This window comes from Lutra lutra, chromosome 14 (assembly GCF_902655055.1).
Source record: "Lutra lutra chromosome 14, mLutLut1.2, whole genome shotgun sequence".
NCBI lineage: Eukaryota > Metazoa > Chordata > Mammalia > Carnivora > Mustelidae > Lutra > Lutra lutra.
Genome location: NC_062291.1, coordinates 55194512 through 55212960, shown reverse-complemented (window position 1 = coordinate 55212960; position 18449 = coordinate 55194512). Strand labels below are relative to the sequence as shown.

At 36.6% G+C, this 18449-nt stretch overlaps 1 protein-coding gene across 5 annotated transcripts in view; it reads left to right on the top strand.

The window, feature by feature from the left end:
* Positions 1–1489: 1489 nt before the first annotated feature.
* The window catches only part of LOC125084838 (protein FRA10AC1), a 37630-nt gene continuing 20670 nt past the window's right edge, over positions 1490–18449 (top strand). Inside the window, exons 1-10 of one of the 5 annotated variants that reach the window (XM_047702722.1) lie at positions 1490–1628; positions 1819–1886; positions 3577–3653; positions 4982–5077; positions 5206–5251; positions 8296–8372; positions 9631–9714; positions 10276–10360; positions 14831–14876; positions 17323–17436. In XM_047702722.1, coding sequence (XP_047558678.1) covers positions 3577–3653; positions 4982–5077; positions 5206–5251; positions 8296–8372; positions 9631–9714; positions 10276–10360; positions 14831–14876; positions 17323–17436 — 625 coding nt within the window. In that variant the 5' untranslated portion in view covers positions 1490–1628; positions 1819–1886. Of the gene's footprint in view, positions 1705–1818; positions 1928–2025; positions 2303–3318; positions 3364–3576; positions 3654–4981; positions 5078–5205; positions 5252–8295; positions 8373–9630; positions 9715–10275; positions 10361–14830; positions 14877–17322; positions 17437–18449 lie in introns of those variants that run through there. The other 4 variants (XM_047702723.1, XM_047702720.1, XM_047702724.1 and 1 more) reach the window with 4 other exon arrangements.

The window sequence follows — 18449 nt, the reverse complement described above, 5'->3', positions numbered from 1 at the left end:
AGTGGACAAAAACATACCAAGAATGGTAGAAAAATGCTATTAAATGTCAAATACTGGTAGAAAGGAAATTGAATACCAGGTACAGATGTATTCTATGTATTTTAGTGATAATAAAAGAACTAACTATAGATTTTAGATTTTTACTAAAATAAGGAACTGCTTGACAAAGTAATTCATTATAGCATAAGTATAATGTTAAATTGTGAGGCTTCCTATTACTGCAAATTTTTTGAGTAAATGTCTTTATTGAAGCATAATCTGGGGCCCCTGGGTGGCTCAGTCAGTCTAGCATTGATCTCAATTTCAACTCAGGTCATCAACTCAGGGTCCTGAGCTCAAACCCTGCATCTGGCTCGGTGCCATGTGTGCAACCTGCTCAAGGCTTACTCTCCTTCCTCCTCTGACCTTCCCTTGCCCGCTCAAAAAAAAAAAAAAAAATACGATCTGATTGTATTTTGAAATAACTGAATTTACACTACTTTGACTTACAGATTTTTAAGATCACATTCACTGCATTGAGTAAAACAGGATTTATCTATAATTTACTGTCAGAAATAGAAGGGGGCCTTGATATCGTTATCTTCTGTTTAGTGCAGAAGATGTAAAATGATATGTATGTTAAGTGCCAAGGTTTTCTCTGAAATGGGCCCACTGTAAAAGTCAGTGGCGTGCCAGTTCAATTCACCAAATATTTAATTAGCGCTTCTGATTTCCAAGGAACTGTGTAGGGGGCTGAGGAGGCAGCAAGGATGAACAGCATTCTCTGAAGGCAGGCAAGACCTGAACCCAGTAACTAGTCTGCAAAGCAGAATGAGGCATCATAACATAGAAAAGGTACAACACAGGGAGAACCTAGTGGAGCTCAAATAATTAAAATTTCCTGCTTACTTTTCCCCCCCTTTTTCTTCTTCTTCTTCTTCTTTTTTTTTTTTAAAGAAGTCTTTTGGATCCGTTTTCACATGTGCCAGGTGGCTGTCTGCAGACAATCTGCGACACTCTGAAATCTCCTATTCCCTCTTCTTCCTTTCCTCCCATATTTCAAGAGCTCTTCTGCCACCAGCACTGCATTTGGAATAGTATCTATTGTGTGGGTGGTGAAACGATGGAAAGTTATTTTTGTTCTAATTATGAGAACTGTTTTATGGAGTGGGGTTGGAGAGGCAGATTAGAGACACGCAACGAGGATGCTCCGAAGAGGCGTTACTAAGGTTACTAGAAAGAGGACGGCAGGTGATATTCAGGCGGGGTTTTTTCTAAAACAAAACATTTTCAAACGACGGGCGTGGGCGTAGTGTGAGCAGTGCCACACGACAGTAGATGACGGGCTCTCGAAGGGAAGGAAAAAATTGAGAGCTGCGACTTGAGATAGCAGAAAGCCTCTGCTCCCCCTCCCGGACCTGTTCTCCGTCGCCTTTGTTTCCCGGGGCTGGTTCTGGCAGTAGCACAAGGTCGCCGCGCCCGAGTACGGTGTTATTTAAATGTGACACGCGGCCGAGCCAGCCCGGAAGCAGCGCCCAGTCGGGATCCGTAGGAAGAGGCGGGGAGCGGGCTGCGGCGGCTGTCTCTGTGGCGAGGCTGCGCGGCCGGCGCGAACCAGACGGGCCCTGCAGCGGCTCACTGAGGCCGGGGTCGTCTCTGCAGCCTCCGGGGAAAAGGGAGAGGACTCTGCAGGGCGTACTTGGCGGAGCAGGGAGGAGGGAAGGGGTGTGTGATAAGGACCTTGAGTGTAGCTTGGGTTGGGGAGAAGGACCTCCAAACTTGTTCCTCTTTTGCTGTTAGTTGATTACTTTTTTTTTTTTTTTTTTTTTTTTTTGGTAGGTTCTAGAGACACCCGGCGTCTCTTCTCGAATTTCTCTCGGCCCTTGTCAGTCGATTCGTAGCCCGGAGTGAGTGAGAGCTTCTTAGTGCAGTCCCTGATTTTTGATGGGTATGGGAAGAAGGAAGATGCCAGAGAAAAAGGGGGAGGGGGAGCAAGGATAGGAGGTGGTGTCGCGGGTTATGGGAACAACATGACTTTAGTAGTAGTCAGCATTTACAGGATTTTACCGTACTGGGCTCTGTTCTAAAACTCTTTATATGCTGTATAAAGCTTATTTAACGTCCAATCCTATGAGACCGGTACTCTTATTAGCCTTGTTGTATAGAAAGGGAAACCGAGGCTCGGTTTAAGGAACATGCACAACGAAAGACATGAACATTTCAGAGCCAGGATTTGTACTCTGGTAGGCTGATGCCAGACTATTTCTCTAAGCTCCACACAATGGTTGACTCCCATCAAGATGTAAAGAAAATGACATAAAGGGTGAGAAGCCGGTATGGCTTGAATAGATGGGATAAGACAGCTGGAGCAAGGAGTTGATATGATAAAGGGTGTGAGATCTGCAGGTGTTGACAGATGTAAGGGAGGGTAGAGTTGAACTGTGGCCTTCTAACCTTTATCTCTAACCTGGGCTAGGATCTTCCTCTCTAGAATTCTGGGGGACAGGGAAGACGGTGTACACCCACACACCTAAGTTTGAAAAAGTTCACAGACTTTATTCAGGGTAGCCAAGACTAGCGCTGTTGTACCTTTTCTTAGGTCCAGTGCATTATAGTTTAGGGAGTTCTTTCCTCATTTTCCTGCTGCACTTGTAAATATTACAGTTTAAAATTTTTGATAGGTCGTTTGACCGGAACTAGTTCCTTGTAGCCATATGATTTGCGTATGACATCAAAAGTCAAATCATCCTCTGATTCCCCATTAACGTGTGTCCCAAATTCAATATAATGCTGCAGTCAGAGGCTTCCAACACAACCAAGTGACAACTGAGCTCTTTCAGTATTTCTAAGAATTTCAGTTAAAAATAAGAGCTGGAACAAGATAAAGTTAACTAGGCCAAAGGGCAAGGTTGTTTACTTTGTGGAAACTAGGTTTAAAAGAAAAAAGAAATCTCAACATATGTTGAAAAAAAAGATAGGAAAGTTTTAATGACTTGATAGTGACTGTTCACAAATACAGTGAATCTAATGGAATATAATCATGTTAACATATTCCAAAGGCAGTTTAGAGTAGTTGAAATCATGAGCTTAAGAATCAAGTAGTTCAGTTTAGCCGTTTATTTGCTCTATAGTTGATTTACTTAACTTTGTTTGTCCTTGATTTCTTCATCTGTAAAATGGAGATCATAGTTCCTAACTTGCAGAAGTGGAAGCAGTGTTTGTTAGGTACCTGCCGTAACATCTGGGACAAAGTTGATAAATACACAGCAACTGTTAGTACTCCGAGTCAGAAGTGAAGCATTGCTGAACTTGTGTGCAATCACACAGCAACTTCTAGATTCATTTTCAATGAGAATGTCAGAGAGTAGCCTCCTGGTAATTAAGGTGTAAAGTGTTGATTCATTTCTGAAAGTTTAGTCTGTTATTTCAAAGTGAGTGAAAGTTTTAGATGCTGGATAGCCCATGAATGGTGATATACCCACCATGATCCTTTACAATTATTATGGCTTTTCAAGATGACTTATTTTTGAACTATTCTGTTTCCCGAACTATGGGCAACTTAAGTTCTAAGTAACTGACGTTATACTCCCTTTACAGATGCATGGTCATGGAGGCTATGACTCTGATTTTAGTGATGATGAACATGGTGGAGAATCTAACAAAAGGAAAAAAAGGTAAGTAATTTTTTATTGATTTGTGTTTCATATCCTTTCTGGATTGCAATGAGGTATAAATAAATAATAATGAAAGTTTTTGGATTGTGTTTGCATGTGAAGACAACAATGCTCTACTGAATGAATTTTCGTTTATTAAACTAGAATTAATTGACTTGAGAATTTGAGAACATTTAGGTGAAAAATAAGAAAATAGTGTTTATGCTGTGAAGGGATTTATGGGAAGGGAAGTGGGGGAAAAGGGGAATCAGTGAAAACTCTTGGATTTCTCTCTTGCATCTATTTTTCATTCAGCTATTAAGGATTTTACTTGCAAACGTCATAGTGAAGAGAAGGGACTTGGTTGGTGGTCCCTTTGCAAGTATGTGACTTCAAAGTGAGGTTAACATGGAGAGTGAGATTGTGATATGGTGCATTTTTATGGTTTTGTAAATGAGCAGACTAAGTGCTCAAAGGAAGGAGCTCATGGAAATTTTTATTGAATTAGAAGGGACAAGAACTGTCAGCAAATAAAGCCTGGGCCTTAAAAGGAGGTCGCACCTTGGTGTTGCTGTGAGAAGGGACATTGTTTTCAGCTTTTAGTGTTTAGAAACTGATTTTATCTGTTAACTTAGGAGTGGTTAACGGATTCATATTAACCAAACTTAGAAAAATTGCTATATTATTTCACACCGAGAGCAATATATTGGATATACTAAATGGGACTGAACATTTTTGTTGGGTACTCAGTCTTCATGGATGACCAAAAGAACAGAAATAGTGACAATAAATTATATTGTATGGTTCTTTACATTTTCAAGATTTTTCATTCAAAAATATTACATTGTCAGACTAGAATTGGAGCAAATCTAGTTGAATAGTTTCTACTCTAGGGTTCTACCTATCTTCAAAACTAGGGCTGATTATCTATAGTTTGTCTCACTTATAATCTACCCTTATTTTTTTATATTATTGATTACCAAAAGCTTCATTATCTCTACTTTACAAACGGAAAATTGTGGCACGAAGAGATTAAGTAACTTAAATTTACTTAAGGTTAAGATAGTGCGTGGCAGAGCCCAGGTTTGGATACCAGAACGTGGGTGATCTGACACCAGAATCCATTTATTTGTTAGTTTCACTTTCTCCGTTTTATAAATAATAAAGTTAAGATAGTAATTAAACTAGTTAAGGAGACATAAAATGTCTTATTAAAGATCTGTGAGTCTTTTTTAAGTTAAGACTTGAATTTTTAAAAACCTGTTCCTGTTATGAAAATATGAAGAAACAGGAAACATCCTTTGAGGAAAAATGAGCTCTTTTAATAATTTTTCTTCTTCACAAACCAGGACAGTTGAAGATGATTTATTGCTCAAAAAGCCATTTCAGAAAGAAAAACATGGAAAAGTTGCCCATAAACAAGTTGCAGCAGAATTGCTGGATAGGTATGTACTTCAGTGTAAATTACTTTTTTTCAGTTTAAGATGTTTTTATAAACTCAGGGACTTGGGGATTTAATTCTGTTAATTAGAATATAGACATTTGAATTTGCTTAAAATTTATCTTTTTACAGGGAAGAAGCAAGAAATAGAAGGTTTCACCTTATAGCTATGGATGCTGTATCCTTTTTATATCTCTAGATTTTTCTAACTAATAAAATATTTTAAAATCTACTTTTTTATTTCATAAAATCTTATGAAGTCAGGTAGACCTATATTATATTTTGTTTATTGATATGCAATCTTGTCATTTATACTTTTGAGTACAATTTTCTTTTTTTAATACATAAGGAGGACTCAGAAACAAAAATAATAAAACATATTACTAATGATCTATGAATAGGTTTACAAAGTCCATGAACCTGCAGATATTTTTCCAACTTATTTTTGCCAAGCTGTCAACATTTCTCATTTTAATACTGGTCTTATCTTTAGTCTCATTTTAACTCTTATTCTCTTACTACCTGGTTCTTGGCTGTTTAAGGTCTTTGTAAAACTTGTATCTAGAAGTAGATGTGTTTGTGGTCTGTCCTCAGGCCTCATTCATCTTTCAGGCGTGACTTGGGGCTGTCGTTAAGCTATATCTTGCTTCTCTATTATAGCCCCGTCTCATCTCAGCTTTTTGGTAAGGCTGTGGCTCGTTACACTGACTGCTGCCACTGGCCATCCATATTACTATTGGGAATATTGGAGAATGAACAAGACGAACAAGACCTGACATGTTTCTGGGTATTTATTACTATAGTCAGGATTAAGAGAAGGGGACAATGGCAGTTAGATACATCCCCTAACTGTTGACATCTGTTTTACTTTGTTACCATTTCTTAATCCTTTGTTTTAAGTTATAGAAATTCTCTTACCACCAATTTATTCTTCTTATCTTCTAACTCAATAGCTTCACTTTCCCATGGATCTCATCTGTCACTTGTTCCTTTGGCATTTCAGCATCTCTTGTGCCTTCTATGACACCACTCATTTGGAGGTGTTGGGGTATCTAGTTACAGACTGATGAGGGTGAAAGTGTAGGTCCCCTTTTCTGGCATGGGTGGAGGTGGGGCCATGGTTATTTCTAGAATTTTTCGCTGGAGTAGCGTAAGTATTGTCTCTAAGTTACCTGTCTTGTTGGGGTGCCCTCTGTCTTGGTTATTCAGTTAGAGCAGGCTTTGTTGGGACTTTTCTTGTCTGTGCTTGTTGGCATTTTCAGCTTGCCAGCTTCTTCATTTTCAAGTCTGAATTTATGAGTCAAAAAGAAAACCTGGGGAGCTAACCACCATGTGTAACCATGGGTCTTGAGCTCCCTAGCTGTTATGCCTTCATCTCCTCACCTTTCAGGATCTTCGTATATTTGTTTTAGATACAATTTCCAAGGTTTTTAGTTGTTCTTAGTGGGAAGAACAGGGAGAACTACATCTTTGTCTACTCTGGTTTCCTGGAAGCAAGGTCCCATTCAGCACCTGTTTTTATAAATAAAGCTTTATTGGCACATAACTGTGCTTATTCATTGAGGTGTTATCTGTGCCTACTTTTCATGCTAAAATGACAGAGCTAAGCTGTTGTGACAGGTGCCATATTGCCTGCATATTGACTATTGACAGAAAGAATTTGTTAATCTAAAAGATTGAAGTGACTTGCCATGGTCATATGACCAGTTAGAGAAAGACCAAGAGCTAGAAAGGATGCAAATCTCTGGATATCTAGCTTTTCTCTTTTTTCCTTTTCTGAAAGGTTAACTGGTTTGTTGCCAGTCTTGGAAGTATCATATTATGGTTCAATATTCCGTTAGAACGTACTGTGATGAATTAAGTCATTATTTATCTTTGATATAGTAGGGTGTAGTCAGGCAGTACTGTGGATGAGGTCAGTTCTGTTATTTGCATGTCCAGCTCTGGAGAGAATACTGTTGAGCTTTTCAAAACAAAAAGTAAGATGCTCATATATCTTGTTATATTGCATTAAAAAAAAACATGACTGAATTCTTTTTTTTTTTTTAAGATTTTATTTATTTATCTGACAGAGATCACAGGTAGGCAGAGAGGCAAGCAGAGAGAGGAGAGAAAGTAGGCTCCCTGCTGAGCAGAGAGCCCGATGCGGGGCTCGATCTCAGGACCCTGGGATTGTGACCTGAACTGAAGGCAGAGGCTTTAACCCACCGAGCCACCCAGGTGCCCCTGAATTCTTAAATATTAAAAGAAAGTATTAAAAAAGAACATCTGAGTTCTTATAGGTTTTTGAAAGCCTAATGTTAGGATTTAATACTATAAAAGTTGTATCTTCTATTTTAGAGGCTTTATCATTACTGGAATAATTAAATTATATGTTAAGGTAATAAAAGGTAAATTATACTTCTTTATTTATTTATTTTTAAAAGATTTTATTTATTTATTTATTTGTCAGAGTTAGAGAGAGAGAGCACAAGCAGGCAGAGTGGCAGGCAGAGGCAGAGAGAGAAGCAGGCTCCCCACTGAGCAAGGAGCCCCATGTGGGACTTGACCCCAGAACGCTGGGATCATGACCTGAGCCGAAGGCAACAGCTTAACCAACTGAGCCACCCGGGTGTCCCAAATTATACTCCTTTAAATTTTAGACACTATAACTTTTTATATTATGATTAAAGTGAATATTGGTGTGAGTCTGTGTGTATTTCAACAACAGAATAAGAAGCTCTCTTTCTCCCCAGGTAGAACTATATTTTATCACAAGAGTAGTATATGCTTGAAAAGTGTTAAAAACAATAGGAACAGTATTAAGTAGAAGGTGAAAGCCCCTCTGCTCTACAGTATTGACTCCTAACAGTTAATATTTACCCTTTTAGATATATTTTTAAAAAGATTTATTTATTTCAGAGAAAGAGAGAGCATGTGAGTGGGGGGAGGGGCAAAGCAAGAGAGGAAGATAAGCAAACTCTGCACTGGGCATGGAGCCCCACATGGGGCTCAGTCCCAGGACACTGAGATTGTGATCTGAACTGAAACCAGGAATTGGATGTTCAACTGATTGAGCCAGGTGCCCCCTTTTAGATATTTTTTAAATTCATAAGCATATATAGTAGGTTTTGCATATTAAAAAAACTAAGTAGATTTATACTGTTTTTCTTTACTTACTCATTTATCATAGACACAAAACAACTCCTAAGCAAATCAAATCCTTAATTTTTTGCATTTCAGTATCAAAGGCACACAAAATTTGTAAATGACTATATTTTATACTATGGTGGCAAAAAAGAAGACTTCCGGCGATTGGGGTAAGTGTCATGAAGTTCACATAGAACAGGAGGAAAGTGTGGATGTCTTTAAAGACTCACAGCTACTGTGTCTTCAGATTCAGTCCTCCTCTCCAGCTTTCCATTCCAGTTTCCATATAATATCCTGAAGTGGAGAGGCTATCCATAACTTCTTGCTAAGTATCTCATCATGAACCCCATTTCTTTGGCATTTGGCCTCAGGTAGCCTGCTGAGCCAGGTCTGCACTTGGTGATAACAGGTTATGTGACAAATGCTCATGTGCCTGATTATGCAGTAAATTTAAAAAAAAATTTTTGAACAAGGATCTTTGAAATAATTTATTTTTTAGACCTCAGTGTTTGGGATTGGTTTTTTAAAAAAGGTAGGGCAAACAGGAAAAAAACCAACTCCTTCCTATATTTGAGGCTCTTCTATCAGAGCCTCTTGGTTGTGTGTGGGGTTTTTTCCCCTGACTTAATAATTTTCTGAGTTTGGTAGAGCCTTAAAAAACTTTGTATGATCTCATCTACCCCAGATTTATCTCCCCCTCTCAATTTAGCCTGTTTTCCCCAACAATCCCTTGTTCTTCCCCCAAACTGTTAGCATCTTAAAATATCATTCCCTCCCCCCATTCTCTTCTGCCCTTACTCAGTCTCTCTAGGAAGCTATAGTAAAATGAGGTATAGAAAACTCTTTACACAGTTTTTAAATGTGATGAAAATGGGGTTATTGACTTTTTTTAGATAAAACTTGCTTTCATTATTTTCCCCTATCCACTTAGTGTTTATTCAAGTTTATTCAGGTTCCTCCTCCTGCCTTTGGTGATTTAGCATCATCCGTATAATTGAAGCCAGCACCATAGGTGAATGGATGCCTTATCCATTTAACTTGCTTCTGGAGCAGCATTCTTTATAAGTGTCTTTTGAAAATATGGAATTTTTTCTCTTTTTTTATGATTTATTATTTTATTTGAGACATAGAGAGATTGGGAGAGAGAGCAGGAGCAGGGAGGAGAAGAAGCAGGGAGCCTGATGCATGGCTCAATCCCAGGACGCTGGGACCATGACCTGAGTAGAAGGCAGATGCTTAACTGACCCAGCCACCCAGGTGCCTCAATATGGAAATTGTTTTTATAAGTATATGTACATTCACACATAAAACTATCTTTATCTTCATGTATTTTTTCTCAAGTGCTAAAAAAAACTCACAGAACTGTTTAACCTCCTAAATTTGACCAATTTTGTGTTTATGTGTAATTGGAATAGTTTTATTTTCCAGGGAAAATGACAAGACAGACATGGATGTTATACGAGAAAATCATAGATTCTTATGGAATGAGGAGGATGAAATGGACATGAATTGGTAATTTTTGCTGTCTGAGATGTAATGCATGAATTGCTTTAGTCCCGTCTCTCCTGCTGTTTCCGTGTCTCACATTCAGCCCCAGCATGGAGGAGTTCTGAATGGAGGACAAAAAAACATGCCTAGTATTGAGTCTGATTTGGTTCTTTTGGTCATTTTTAGCAGTTTTAACTGACTTCTCATTGCTTAACTTTGTCTTGAAAAGAAAATATATTACACTTTTACCGTATTGTTTGTTGTCCTGTAATAAGGTTTTTAAAAATTTTTTTTAAATATTTTGGGAAAAAGTAATACCTGAAAGTGGTTTTAAAAATGTAAACATTGGGAAACGTGAAAAAGAGTAAGGCTCCTCTCCTCTGACTGTCAATCTTCCTGTTTCCTCCCTGAGAGAGCCACTATTAATAGTTAATATTCAGGTATTCTATGCACATGTAAGTAATAGGCCTCTTTTAAAACATTAATATTTATATCATATGTGTCGTTTATTTGACATTGCTTTCACGTGGCAAACTGTGGTTGAATTTCTAAATGTAAAAGATTTATGTTTTTTTACGGATCTAGGGAGAAGAAACTTGCAAAGAAATACTATGATAAATTATTCAAGGAATACTGCATAGCAGATCTCAGTAGATACAAAGAAAATAAGGTATGCCTTCCAAATATTTATAGAAAGTTCTTATTTAATTACCGTATTACTTTTTATTATACTATCACACCCCATATTATTCTTTTAAAGGTGCTAAATGAGCTAGGTTGCCCTGCATCTATGAAGTGTCATTTGGACAGTTTAACTTCTGCAGCTATGAAATTTACAAAGGGCGCCTTAGTCAAGGGTGCTTTGTGAACTGAGGCATGAATAGTCTGAAATTAAACACAAGTGGCTACTGGATCCTGTTTCATCCTAACTCTGGCCTAGAGCCTCTACTGATTATAATGAATGATTTGACACTGCAGAATGATGTCTTGTTTCACAGATGATGTTTGAAATTGATAGGCTTTTTTTTTTCAAATTACCATCTATAAAGAGGCAGATGTACATCTTCTTTTATACCAATGTCTGTGCTAGTAGAATTAACTCTTAGCAGTGCTATTTTGTAATGGCAGATTTCCATTCCTGCTTTACATTAGTTACTTTAGTTGATAGTAAAGTGATTTTTATTTCTATCTCAAATTTCACATTCACAGCTAGAGAAAGTAACCTGGAACAGATGATCTCAGTTTGAAATAGGGGAGGGAATGTTGCATAAATCTATGTTTTGGATAGTGTACATTCATATTAAGACAGAGAATCTATTTTAAAAGTTTTTTTAGATTTATTTATTATAAGAATTTCTTTTTCATTTAATTAGTTAAATCTCGAACCATGATTTATTTCATATTTTTTCCATAGTGCTTTTAATATGTGGGTTGCCTCACAATATTTTTATAGATAAGAGTGTCCAATTTTACAACCTTGTTTACAAACCCATCCCAAAGACTTCCTTGGTTTCTTAAGAGCCATCTCTCCTCTCTGTACTAGTTATTAATCACAACAAACCCAAAAGGCACCACAGCAATTGGAGTTACTTGAAGTTACTACACTGCAAGTCAAGTATGAAATACAAATCTTTCTAGGAACATAATAAAGCAGCTTTTTCCATGCTAGCTTATTTGTTGATTGCTGTTCAGTATTTATTAAGGACTGTGAATTAAAACATGACTGCCCTTCAAAAAAATCCCTATAATTTAGTTGAGGGGAGGAAGTACACATAAAACAATAACCAAGTATTTATATTCTCCATTTGAAAAACATGTATTATTGGAGATCATACTTTAAAGAGGATAATCTTGAAACAAATTACATTTTCCTATTAGAACATGATGAGTGGTTAGATATGAGGGTAAATCTAAGTAAGAAATCAGAAATAGGAAATGTGGAGTGAGGCAGGTTTTTTTTGTTTTGTTTTGTTTTTAAGGCCCGATTTTTAGGGGTAGTTTTTAAGTTCACAGCAAAATTGAGGGGAGGGTACAAAGATTTCCCATATGCCCCTTACCCCATATATATGAGGGGTATCTTTTCTAAGGGAAAGATGACTATTTTTTTTTTGGCACACCATGTTTGAGTTAAGAATAGTGCCTTTGATTTCCTTGCTAGGATGCATTTTCTCATAATTTTATTTATACAAAGACAGTGTTTTACTCACTTGTAGTTAATCAGCTCCTTGATGATTAACCAGTGCCTAATTAGTGCCTAACCAGTGATTAATCAGTGCTGATTTTCCAGTGCCTATTACTTGGGGCATTTTTAGGGAATTCCAGCCTCTGTCCCACACACCTGTTCCCTTCCTTACTACTTCTTCCCTTTCATCATTGAGAATTTGGTTGGATTGTTGAATCAGTTAGGATTAGAACCTGCTGCAAGGACTGAAGCACTCCTAAGTAACTGACTTAAATGAGCTAGAAGTTTATTTTTCTTCTGCATAGAAGTACAAGTAGATGGTCTTGGAGCTTCGTGTTTTCAGGAAGTTAGGCTCCATCTGTCTTACTGCTTGCATGTGTGATCTCTCTGTGCTAGCGGGTAGAGTAAGAAAAGGAGGCTTAGCACCAAATCCTGAGTAATTCCAGTGTTTAATCCAGCCTAACAGCAGGAAAATGTATGTTGGGCAAGAATATAAAAACACATTGAGGCAAAACCTCTATACAATCTTTAACTAGTAGGACATACTATGTTTGTTTATTATATTTCTTATCCCCCTGTAAGATTATAACTTTCCTGTTAATAGACACTATTTTAATAATCATCTTATATCTTCAGCAGAGTGCCAAGCCCAGTAAGTAGTTGCTTAATAATTATTTGTTGAATAGATTAATGAGTGGAAGGAAAAGTTGAGAAACTATAGTTGTACACATTTGTGCTTCAGTGGGCATCCCAACATATATGTTGGATGGCAGGCAATCTTAACATACATAAATGGGCTTAAAAGTAGAATAAAACAGAGTTGTTTTATTTTTTTTCTAGGCTGGGGAGGGAGGTTTTTTTTTGGATTTTAATCAGAGTATTTTCAAATATTTGAGCCCCTAGTTGCATTTAAACTACAAAATTGCCTAATTCGAATAATAAGTGATAAAAATAGACAAAGTTAACCAGGCATTGAACAGTTCATCTGAATTATCTCTCATAATACAACAACCTATTAGACTGGGGTTTTTATACATAAAAAGAAAGTAGACTGAGAAGTTAAGAGACTTTTCAAGGCCACAGAGCTAATTAATGAATGGTAGAGCTTCTGTTGGGTCTGCATGATTCTAGAACTGAGCTTTTAACCATTATAGTAAACTGAATAGAAAATGAAATCATTTATTAAAACTACAGAAAATTAGCCCATGAATATGAAAGATCTCAAAAAGGCAGTGAAGAAAAATTATTTTTAGCCAAAAGAACAGTTATGTTTAGGAATCCGGAGGAAAGTTTAGGGCTCCAGATGGTCCCCTTTCTCTTTTCTCTTCATTACTTTGCCAGTGGGGAAAGAGCCATACATGAATCAATGATTGTGGTGGTTTTCCAATAAAATGTCATAAAAAAGGCAGCAGGCCATGGTTTACTAACCCCTAGGATACTATGTACCAGGTACTATTCTAAATACTTTGTGCGTATTATCCCACTCAAACTTCTTAATCCAAAGAAATAGGTATTGTATTTTCTCTTCATTACATATGAGGAAGCTGAGGCACAAGAACATTAAATACCTCGTCCAGTATTATAAAGCCTTTAAGTGGTGCAGCTAAGATGTAAACCCAGACAATCCAACTCTTTGGGACTATAGTATATTGCCTCTTTGCTGTACCATATCCTCTTTTTTTTCTGTCAGTGTCATAAAACAAGATAAATATTTTTTATTAATTTAGGTACCTTGCAGCCTAGCACCTGTACCTTTTAATAGGTAGTTTAAAAGTAAGTAAGATTAATTCCTTAATAGGGAAGTTGGTAATTATTCAGATGTTTTTTTAAACACCTGGAATCCTATAAGGAGAAAAAAAATCTCTCACAATGAGAATTATGTTTGCTTCTTCTTTTTTTTTTTTTAACTTTTTCTTGTAATCACCCTGTGTTCATCACAAGTGCACTTCTAATCTGCATACCTGTTTCACCGCCCCGCCCCCCCCCCGCCCCCGCTGGTAACTATCAGTTCTCTATAGTTAAGAGTCTGTCTTTTAGTTTGTCTTTCTCTTTTTTTTTCCCCTTTGCTCATCTGTTTTGATTCTTAAATTCCACATGTGAGGGAAATCTCATGGTATTTTTCTCTCTTTGACTGACTTATTTCACTTAGCATTATACTCTAGCTCCTTCCATGTTGTTGCAAACGGCAAGATTTCATTTTTTATAGCTAAATAATACTCCATTTTATGAAGAAGAGGTCCTGTAGTGCCCTGTAGTATAGTGTCACCTGTTCTCTAGGGCTTGGTTCTTCTGGGGGTGTCTCCAATGTATACTACACGCATTCTGCTTTTGTGTCCTGACCACTTTGTCCTTCAGGCCAGTCATCTGCAAAGGTTCTCTTTGCCTCTCATAGGTAGTGTTTTAACTAGGTGTGCTCTGGTCTGCTTGTGAAATGAGACCTGTCACTGCCACTACTAGAACCAAGGCTTGCAAGACTCCTGGGTAGGGAGACATGGTGTGGAAGGGATTTGGGCTAGTTGTCTCGGGGGAGAGGGCCCCCTGTGCTGGGATGGAGGCAAATGTGTCTGGGAAGCAGGGCTTCTCTGGAGCGTGGGGGCCAGCAGGGTTTTGTGTAAGCAAGTTAAGTAGTGAGTGTCAGCCCTGTGCTGGTTTCCACAGGTGGCCCTGTGTTTATGATGAGGGGCAGGAGAGGGAAATGGTGCTGGCCAGTTTCTTTATCCCCAGAGGGGTCTGTCTGTGAACACTGCCTTTCTGGGACATGCTCAGAGATGAGCAGCTAATTTCTGCACCGTGTTCCCCACGAACTCTTCAGATCACTCTTTCTATGCTGTGTGTCCATGGGGTGTTTGCCCTGTCTTTGGTCCAAGAGTGGCCCCAGTGTCCTCTATGTTTAGATGTATATACAATTTCAATAGTGTTTAAATTTATGCTGGTATAAATGTAATTTTTTTCTCATAGTTTGGATTTAGGTGGCGAGTAGAAAAAGAAGTAATTTCAGGAAAAGGTAATTCTTTTTTTAAAGTTTTACTTTTTGGGCGCCTGGGTGGCTCAGTGGGTTAAGCTTCTGTCTTTGACTCAGGTCATGGTCTCAGGGTCCTGGAATTGAGCCCCACATTGGACTCTCTGCTAGGCAGGGAGCCTGCTTCCCCTTCTCTCTCTGCCTGCCTCTCTGCCTACTTGTGATCTCTCTCTCTCTGTCAAATAAATAAATAAAATCTTAAAGTTTTACTTTTTTATAAGATAAGGTTTTTTGTTATTGAATTGAAGTCATTGAGTAAGGTTATTTCTCATGTATACAATAAATGGTTATCTATATAAGTAAAATTGGAGACAATATATTCATGATATATGACTAGCAAAGGTCAAAATATAATGCTTTAGTGATTTTTACCTTTAAATTTTTGCTTTTAGAACATTCAATGGATATTAAGTAGAAAATATTTAAAGAATTAAAGGAAACTAATAAAGGATGAATACTTGAGTTTTTTCTTTTATCAACTTTTGAGATAATGAGTAGGTATTACCGTATTCAGTCTAATCACATTTTGAATGTAGAGATTAAATATCACTTTGAACTAATAGAATTTTTGAACAGGCCAGTTCTTACTTTGGGATGTCATTGAGATTAACCCCGAATATTTAGTCTTATGGCAAAAGATCAAACATTTGGTAGGCAATCAATAAATGCTTTTTCTGTGCATAGTTGTAATCTACTCATAAATCTCTGAAAAATTAATGTCTCTGTACTGTCTCATGATATAAAAGCTTTTTATTGATAATTGCATTTTAAAGTGTTAATGCTTCTGAAAACTACATAAGAGCATTTAGGAAATAATTTTAAACTAATAACTTAAAGAACCTTTAAACTGAAAATAAAGGTTGTACTTTAAAATGATTAAACATTGATGCCATCATTGTGGATCATTTACATCTTCCATGAATTGGGTGTATGTGTGAAGTGTAAAACTGAATCCGCAATAAAAAAAAAAAAAATTAAGGAGTAGGAATTTTTTTTTTTTTTTAGATGAAGGATCAGCCCTGAAGATACTCTAAAGGAGAAGGAAAAAGAACAAATTTAAAGCTAGTTTTAAGGGTGCCTGGGTGGCTCAGTCATTCAGCGTCTGCCTTCAACTCAGGTCATGATCTCAGGGTCCTGGGATCAAGCCCTGCATCTGGCTCTCTGCTCAGCAGGAAGCCTGCTTCTCCCTCTCCCACTTCCCCCTGCTTGTATTCCCTCTCTCCCTCTCTCTCTTTCTCTGTCAAATAAATAAGTAAAATCTTTTTTAAAAATTTTAAAAAATAAAGCTAGTTTTAACTTTTCTTAGTATGACAGTTTAGTTTGTGTTTTTATCCAAACAATGAAAAATTATGAAATGTCTCACAGTTTTAAAATTTTGTACTTTTATTAAAATGGAATTTTCAGGTGATGGTAAGTAATGCTGCCTTTGAAAAAATTGATGAGCATTCTTTAAGTTACTATAACTGAAAAAAGAGATGAGTTGGTAAGAGAAAGCTATTGCTCTGATTTAGAATTATTCTTTCGTTGTTGTTGTTACTGAACATGCACAGATTTCATGAACTATTCATTTGGAACGAGTAAAAAAATGCCAATTTAGAAAAGTTATAGCCTGTTTGGACTGATAATTTTCAAAATTCATTTCAATAATTTCTTTTTTAGATTTGTTTCTGTTGGTGCAAATTATTGAGATAAAAATTCTTTTTTGTTTGTGCAAATACAAGGTTCATCTGCTGTGAAAGTAAATAGTTGTTGAGTAGTTTATTTTTTTTTTTGAGGATCATCAGTGTTAGTCCTTTTTTACAGAATGGTTTAATAAAAATACAGTGAACGTGATAATGTGCTGTTGATTTTAGGGTCAGGTAACTCTTAAACTTAGAGTTGGGTTTGATTACTTAGTCTACTTCATCTCAGAGTGCTTCCATTTTAAAATATGCTTTAAGTGCCATTTTATGCTGGTACTTAAAATAGAAGCCATAATGTTAATACTTAAAATAAGAATTTTAATAAATTTAAAAATTATTATTAAATATTAAAAAGGATTCACCCAGGTGTAAATACGTGTACTTTGGAAATGTATTTATCCTTTTAGGGTATTATTGAGATTATTTTTTTAGTATTTCCATTTTCCAAAGTGTAAGATTTCCTAATCAGGGAGTTGCTGAAACACTGATCTATACAGTGTATCAATCTCTTGAGCAAGAATTCTGTGATTTATTTTTTTTAATAACCTTTTCTTCACCTCTTTGATCTAATACTTGTATATACATTTGTTAAGTATTCTATAGTTATTATGCTCAGTTATTTTTTTAATCCTGACTACCTAGAACTAAGAATTTATGTATGTAAAGAGCAAATTTTAGGAGTAATTCCAGATAGTACAGATAAACATTGTCACCAACTGTCATAGCTAATATTCCTTTCTTTATTGCAGGACAGTTTTCCTGTGGAAATAAATGTTGTGATAAAAAAGATGACTTGAAGAGTTGGGAAGTTAATTTTGGTTATATTGAGCATGGTGAAAAGAGAAATGCACTTGTTAAATTAAGTAAGTTGACTTCAGGTGGAATATAATTGATTTCTTCAAAGTTTATCTAGTAATTTAGATTTAAAAATATATAGACTAATTTAAAATTTAATTTAAAAAATTTAATGTATCTTTCTGGAAGTGCTCTTTTTTCTGAGTTTCCCAAAGTGACAGATAACTTTTGAGACTTTAGTTTTTTTACTCTCAGCATTATGGTGACATTTAGGTGAAAGAGTCCTAATGCCAAATATAAACCTATAATTTGTAAAGTGACGACCTCTTCCTGTTATGGAATATTGGTGCGAATATCATCAGTGCAGAATAAGATGTGGAGTATCAGAAAAAGCAATGTAAAATCTCATGTTACCTGGTAGCCATATTGTTGTGGTGTGGACAATAATTACACTCTTCATGTCTATAAAGAACAAGTTTTAGGATGGCGTAATTGTTTTTGATGTCAGTCTTAAAAGCTTAGTAAGGTTTATAACCCAGGGTACAGCAGCTTCTCTTGATATGAATGTATTAGAATCTGTTGTTCCTTCTCCCGCCGCCCCCCCACCATGAATTAAGCTAGTCTTATGTGTCAGCTTCTTCAGGCCATCACGTTAGCAACCTTCTCTGGGTCCTACATAAATGTGCTTCAGAGTTTTCTGCCTACTCCCTATAGGAGTCAAGAATTTCCTCATGTGCTTCTACTTAATGCACACCAATGTAGAGGTTCCTCCTGGAAGTGTTCATGATAGAAAAGTCAACTGCTGTGAACTGAGATTAAGGCAAAAGAAGAGGCCATAATCGTGAAACCTTTTGAAAAGTTTTTTTCTATTTGAAAACTCTGAAAGCACTTCAGAGGAAGTAACTATAGCCACACTGTTGTTATTAGATATCTTTGATGTGAGACACACATTAATCCTATATATGAAACAGAGTTTGCTTTTAGAATAAATTGACAGCACTTTTTTCTAAAGTAATATTAGAATATTTTCAATTCTTCAAGCATTCTGTTACCCTTTTTATTATGCATATGTATTTTTCGA